Genomic DNA, 6,814 nt, shown 5'->3' on the forward strand with positions numbered 1-6,814 from the left:
CCCCAAAGGGCACCCCAAGTTTGTCGAAGGGAGGAGTTATGGACAAAGTGAATCTCGGCTCAAACCACCACACACGCGCGCGTGCCGCCATTTGACTGGTCGAGACGAACCGTGCTGTACGCAGGTGTGGGTTGTGGGTCCGGTTGGTTCTTACATAAATTTTTTGGACAAAATTTGTTTGAATTTTTTCCAAAAATTCTTCCGGAAAACTAATTCAAATTTGGTGCCAAATTTGAATTCAAATTTTCTGTCCAATCAAGTCTCCTCCGGTGAGATAGATGCCTTTTATCCGTAAGCACTGAAGCGGGGCAAATCTGCCTTAAGGATAGAGTGTCACACACTTGACTTGGTCTAATTTTGTTCTTATTCATTTCGGTAAAATAAATTCTGTAAATAATTTATTTTTATTTGTTTGATTTGTTTCAATTTATTTATTGTACACTGAAGATTGTTCCAACAATATATATTATATATTTATATTTATATAATACAAAAATATGTAAATGATTACATATTTTATGAATAAGAATAATGTGAATTTTTAGAAAGTATAAATATTCACTCTTTTAATAAATTATAATAATATGAATTTATTTTAATAAATTGAAATAAATTAACAAAATATGTAATATGTGTCACATTTATTTTTGTGAGAATACTTTTTTAAAATTTTGAAAGTAATTTAAAACTATTTTAAAAAAACTAAAAATTGTAAATCTATTTTTTATATTTAAGATTAGATGTTTTCAACTTTCAATGAAAAAAACATATATATATATATATTTTTTTTTAAAAAAGTGTCAAAAGATGTGATTTTTTGAGGTGGAGATTTTTACAGGAAATGGGCATGAAACAACGGATGGTGGGGGGGCATTGTTTATTTTTGTTTGGCAGGTACTAGGCACCTTGATCAATTGCAATAAATGCATTATCTACCCTTAGATTCTTTTTATATTTATTTTTGGTGGTACTACATCCACCAATTAGTGTACACACTAGTGTACCAACTAGTATTATGATATTATTATTGATCATATTTATTATATAAGTTACAAATATCTAAAACCATACAAATGATGTCACGTCATCTATTAATACACTAATGTGTACATTAATTGATACATATAACATTATTCTTTTATTTTTATTTTATATTTTGGATCTTTAACTTTTTATTATCTATCTTTAAAATAGCAATAAATGCATTATCACTACAAGAATAAACACGTTTGCCGACTAAAGATTTGGTCGGTAAAAGTCCAATTTTTGGTCGGCAAAACATATTTCCGACCAATTTTTTTGGTCGCCAAGTTGGTCGGCAATTGAGGGTCGCGGAAAGTAATTAGCGACTAAAAAGATTTTTAGTCGGCAAAACGTTCTATTTAGCGACTAAATTGTTGGTCGCTAAACATATAATTATCGCGACTAACCTATTTAGTCGCGAAAAGACTTTGGTCGGCAAAAATTACATTCAACGACCATACATGTTAGTCGCTAATTTGGTCGGCAAAAATTACATTCCACGGCCAAAACTTCTTCGTCGCTAAATAATAGTTTCTACGACCAAAAAATTTGGTCACCATTTGTTAATTTTCGCGACCAAAACTTTTAGTCGGCAAAAGTGAGATTCCACGACCAAGAATTGTTTTGGTCGGCAATAGATGTATTTTTTGCGACCAAAACTCTTGGTCGGCAATTGTCATTTTTTGCGAAAAAAAATTATTTATTTGTCCCCACTAATAAATTGGTCGCCAAAAGCAGGAAAACAATACACCTGGAATTCCTAATAATTCATTCAATCCATAATAAACCTATAATTTTAAAGCATCATACAAATCAACTAAATCATTAACATTCGACACAATACATAATTCATTAACATTCGACACAATCCAACATTCAATCCAATTTTTTTTTTTGAACAATCAATTTTTGTTTATAAACATTCAATCCAATATTGAACAAAATTCATTCAACCCAACCTAAATATAACATTAAAATTCATCATATTTTCCTGCTCAATCCCAAACTTTACAATCATTCCATTCAAAACATTAATTGAGACAAGTTTTAAACATCCATCCATTGAAAACCAGTAAGTAATTGAACAAAAATTAAAAGGAAAATCAATGAAGGAATCTAAAAAAAATTCTACAACAGGAAGGAATATATATGATTTTGAAGCATCAGCCTTGTGCTTGATCGTTTTTGGAAGTCACCTACAAATAAAATAAGAAAAGTTAGAATCTAGAAACATATCCAAAATGAAGTATTCTCATAAAAAAAAATTAACCATATGGCAAAAAATTTATATGATTACATTACAAACATTTGATGATGACTATACCACAATTAATATCCTCCAATTCAAATCTAAACTAGAGGCAATTCAGATCCTATATATAAAATAAATGCACAACATGACCCTTCACCATATTGTTCCCTTAATGCTGTGGACACTGAACATTGATTTGTTTGGTGAGATAACCAACATTACACACAACTTAAAACAATATCATCACTTTACTATTATAACCTCCAACAAAGATATAACACCTAATAAAAGTTGGAAAAAAGAAGTGGGAATAAAAAGAAAGCTAAAGCTGAAATGAACAAATTTGAATCATCACAGTTAATTAGGTGATTGCCTTCAAATTCAGAAACACATTGAAAACATAATGAGAAACATATATAGTTTTCAAGATCTTGTTTCTCATTATGTTTTCAATGTGTTTATGTTTACTACCACCTAATTAACTGTGATGATTCGTTACTCTGTCCTTTTACGTTACTCTGTCCTTTTAGTTCCTTCTCAAACAATATATTGCATATTTACCAACAAAAAACAAGCCCTAATATGTTACTCTGTCCTTTTAGTTCCTTCTCAACAATTAGGATTGCTGACTTTTGTCCTTTTTTATATGTTGTGTGTGCATGCAGTGGGGAAGAGTGTATTAAAAATTAATAATAAATAAATAAATAAATAAAAAGCAAAGTTACTATTGAATTAACAATAGAATCCAAAATATTTGACCTGAGCACATAGAGCAAAAAGAAAGTTGGTTGGACAATCATATTTATGCCATGTATATGTGGATTTGTTCTATCATACAATTTTTTTCTATTAAAAATATGCTATCACATGCATATCTGCAGGTCCTATAAAAATGTCAACCTAAAAAGATTTTGCCATCAAATTAGGTCACATAAGCACACTTATCTATTGAGTTACAGAAATTGATGAAGCAAATTTTAGTGTTAAATGCACCATCTCGCTACTGCATATTAGCAGATTTCCTAGTTTACCTTGCACCACAATATCCTTACTTGAAGTATTGACCAATAAAACATTGGTTACTATTGTTTTTACAATCAGTTCAATTTAGATTGTCACAGATTTGATATTGAGAGATATATCTCAACAAGTGTGCGATACCAAAGCAGGCCAGATGACAACAAATCATGCTCCATATCATTTACAAATAATTTTTTGATAGTGGAGAAGCTTAGATGACAAAATTATACTGCTCATGTCCATGGACCAATCAATTGATGTAATAAAACAAAAACTGCTCTCATTCCACGCCATGGTAAAAGATAATGCAAATGATAAAATGAAAGTTGTTAATATTATTGACTTCATCAAACTTGATACTATAGGCAAAATGTGTCAATAAAATAATAGTTTATTCCCCCCATAAAAAATAAGTGCACAAATCCAAGTACTTGGAAGTTTTCCCAATAAATTTATGAAATGGAGCCAGTAGTTATAATATTCTAAGATTCCATTCAGCATCAGGGTTAATGTATGTAACTAGTAGATAAACTCCAAGAGATAGACCAGACCATAGTAAAAGATAATGCACATGATAAAATGGAAATAAGTTCGTAAAACTAAAAAATCTGGGAAACCTGTTCATAGCCACCAAGTCTGATGACTGCTCTCCATAACCTAACTCACATATAGAAGAAACATTAGTGCAAATCAGGAAGCGCCCAAAAAATTAAAGCAAGCAAATTTGGCAATTAGGGTCACTCATAACTCACTTGAGGCAATTTAATGGCTCTCCATAAAATCTTGGGGTTTTGAATTCCAAGCACCTCTCTTTGTGGAAAGTTTCCAGCTCCTTCATGAATGCTGCTTGCTCTTCCTCTGTTCCGGCCTCATCGCCCCCATTAGCATTTGTTTCCAAGAACGACTTCTTTGAGGTCTTGTATGATAAATCCCTGCAAACAAACAAGCTATACTGCTGGTTACTAGTATCATGAGAGGGAATCCTTCCCATATAAATCTTTTTGTTCCTATTAGGATGTTTTGTAGAGGGCAAAGAAAATGAAAGAGAAATGAGAAATAAAGTAGAAGTTCATTTATTTTTTCTTTTAGGGAATGCCATAAGTTTTCCTCCTGTTGTTGCCAAAACTAGAACAGGTAATTTTAAAATGCTTAGATAGTTAGAGTTGCATTGGTGAAGAAGAAAATACTTACAAATACTTCAATGATTTGAGACCAAACAGAGCAGGAGCTATTTCCCCAGTCAAATCACTAGAGGAAAGGTTCCTGAATGAAAGAAATGCAACTCCATTTAGAGATTAAATGGTTATGGTCAGTGTTGATATATAGGCATAAAATTTTTTAGGATACTCACAATGACGTCATTTTTGGTGAATTGTTACCATTGTAGCTGCAATTTACATTATTCCATGAAGAATTCATTGGCTTGCACGGATCTCCTTGCCAATTTTTCTTCACCCGATACGTCAATGAGATATTCACCATAGCATTAACTAATATTTTAGAAGGTAAAAAGAGAATGATATGAAACAAGTTAAGCCGAATAGAGGAGAATGAAACAAGAACAGATGAAAAGCAGTATAGATGAGAAAAATTAACATGGTGTTTGTGCAAATTAATTTCAAACGAGTGTTGATTTGTAAAAATTAAGAACCTGACATTGAGAAGTTATTACAAGCAATAAAATGCTGCAAAACAAAGAAACCTGTATGCTTGTCTACATCAGGGCCACGTCCAGAAATATAATGAGGGCATGAGAGTGATTGAGTTACTTGAGAGGGTAAAGCTAGCGGCTGATGGTGGAAACCGTGGTGACTAAGAGTAGCAGCAACACTGCAGGAAAAAAAATGCTAGGGTTCACAAATTAGGGGTGAAAGAGAGAGAGAGACAGACAGAGACAGAGACAGAGGAAGAAGGAGGAAATGCCTGGTGGATGAGAGCTTCGGAGGTTGGTTGGGGCGAGGAACTCATGCGTCTGTGGTAAAGAGGAAAAAGCAATTGGCGAAAAGAATCGATTACAAATTATAGCCAAATCACTAAATCTAATCTACCACACCAATAATCAGTTCAAAAGACCATAAATCTAGAACACAAATCAAAACCCATTTACTTATTTCACAGAAATCAAAATCCTACAACATCAAAAAAAAATAAAACTCTAGAGTTAGAGTGAAATGGGAAGAGAGAGAAAGAAAAACTTGAATGTCGATGGGAGGCGAGACAATGGTGAGCGGCAGTGGCCGTGTGATGATGTGCGACAGTGGAAGATGAGAGGCGGTAGTCATGTGCAATGGTGAGATGAGCGGCGGTGGTGATTCATTCCCTGTGTGAAAGAAAGAGAGCAAGAGAGAGGGAGAGAGAACCTGCTTGCTTGTGAAGGACTAAGAGACTGATAGCGCGAGACAGAGGGAGAGAGAACCTGTGATCTGAGGCGGTGGCGGTGGTGATTTGCGGTTGCGGCCGTGGCAATGTGCGACGTACGGTGAGCGACGGTGGTGAGGGACTGTGCTGAGATGAGGTGGGGTGAGGTTTGGTGGTGATGTGTGAGAGAGAGGACTTTTGTGTTTGTTCGAAACGAGAATGGAAGAAGGCGCGAATATTAAAAGTAATTTCCCCCGCAAAGTTTTAGACCAATTTAGCGACTAAATTGGTTATTTGTCGGCAAATAACGCATATAGTATGACTAAAACTTCTTGTAGCTAGAACTTTTCGTAAAAAAAACTTTAAAAAAATCCCTATATACCAAAAATACAAATAATAAAAAAAAATACTAAAATTTAATATATTTTTCGTTCTCGTAGATTTATTAATTTTTGAAAATATTTTTTTACAATATTTTACTTTTTAGATATATTTAAGTAAGATACATCTAAAAAAGTAAAAAAAAAAATACTTAAAATTTTTAAAATATTCACTAAAAAAAACACGAAAAACAAAAGCGTGAGAGAATCGATGGCAGAAAGAGAGAGAGACACGTGTTTAAGCCCTAACTCATTTTAGTGTGTTTGAAATCCCTCTAGAGTTCCTCACCAAATTAATTTAAAAATCCCTCCAAAATGATAATAAATAAAAAGTAAAAGAAAGAGATAGAGACAGAGAGAGAAAAAGAGAGAGAGAGAGACAGGGAGAGAAAGAGATAGAGAGAAACAAAAGATGAGTAACAGATAGACAAAGAAAGAGAGAGAAAGAGAGCCAAAATAGATGATCGAGAGAAAAACATAGAAAAAGAGAGAGATAGAGAGAGAAGAAAGATGAGTGAGAGAGACAGAGAGAGAGATAGAGAGAAGAGAGATGAGTGAGAGAGATAGAGAAAGAAAAAATATGAGAGAGATAGAGAGAAGAGAGATGAGCGAGAGACAAAGAAAAAAAGAGACAGAGACAAGAGTGATGAGTGAGAGAAAGAAAAGAGAGAGAGAGAGAGAGAGAGAGAGAGAGAAAGAGATAGAGAGTGAGAGACAGAAAAAGATACAAAGAGAGATGAGAGATGAACGAGAAAGACAGAGAGATAAACGAGAAAGACAG

The 6,814-nt window shown here is 33.4% G+C and overlaps 1 protein-coding gene across 1 annotated transcript; it reads right to left on the minus strand.

Moving 5' to 3' along the window:
- Positions 1 to 2,186: 2,186 nt before the first annotated feature.
- On the minus strand, positions 2,187 to 6,182 carry LOC114322990 (uncharacterized). The gene is made up of 5 exons (XM_082918216.1): positions 4,647 to 6,182; positions 4,487 to 4,558; positions 4,048 to 4,227; positions 3,913 to 3,952; positions 2,187 to 2,219 (listed from the first exon to the last, which is right to left on the minus strand). The coding sequence occupies exons 1-5, from the start codon at positions 4,775 to 4,777 to the stop codon at positions 2,187 to 2,189; spliced, it is 456 nt and encodes a 151-aa protein (XP_082774342.1). The 5' UTR covers positions 4,778 to 6,182.
- Positions 6,183 to 6,814: the final 632 nt, after the last annotated feature.

The sequence above is a fragment of the Camellia sinensis genome, chromosome 3, assembly GCF_055761805.1.
Source record: "Camellia sinensis isolate YWXY chromosome 3, ASM5576180v1, whole genome shotgun sequence".
Taxonomy (NCBI): Eukaryota; Viridiplantae; Streptophyta; class Magnoliopsida; order Ericales; family Theaceae; genus Camellia; species Camellia sinensis.

What these genes read in the sequence shown, in the direction of transcription:
- LOC114322990 (XM_082918216.1), bottom strand. Translation starts at nt 4,777, where the DNA reads ATGGTGAATATCTCATTGACGTATCGGGTGAAGAAAAATTGGCAAGGA. An exon ending in TCACCAAAAATGACGTCATT is followed by an intron (nt 4,559 to 4,646) that starts GTGAGTATCCTA and finishes TCTTTCATTCAG; the next exon opens with GAACCTTTCCTCTAGTGATT. An exon ending in GACTTGGTGGCTATGAACAG is followed by an intron (nt 2,220 to 3,912) that starts GTTTCCCAGATT and finishes TTTTATTTGTAG; the next exon opens with GTGACTTCCAAAAACGATCA.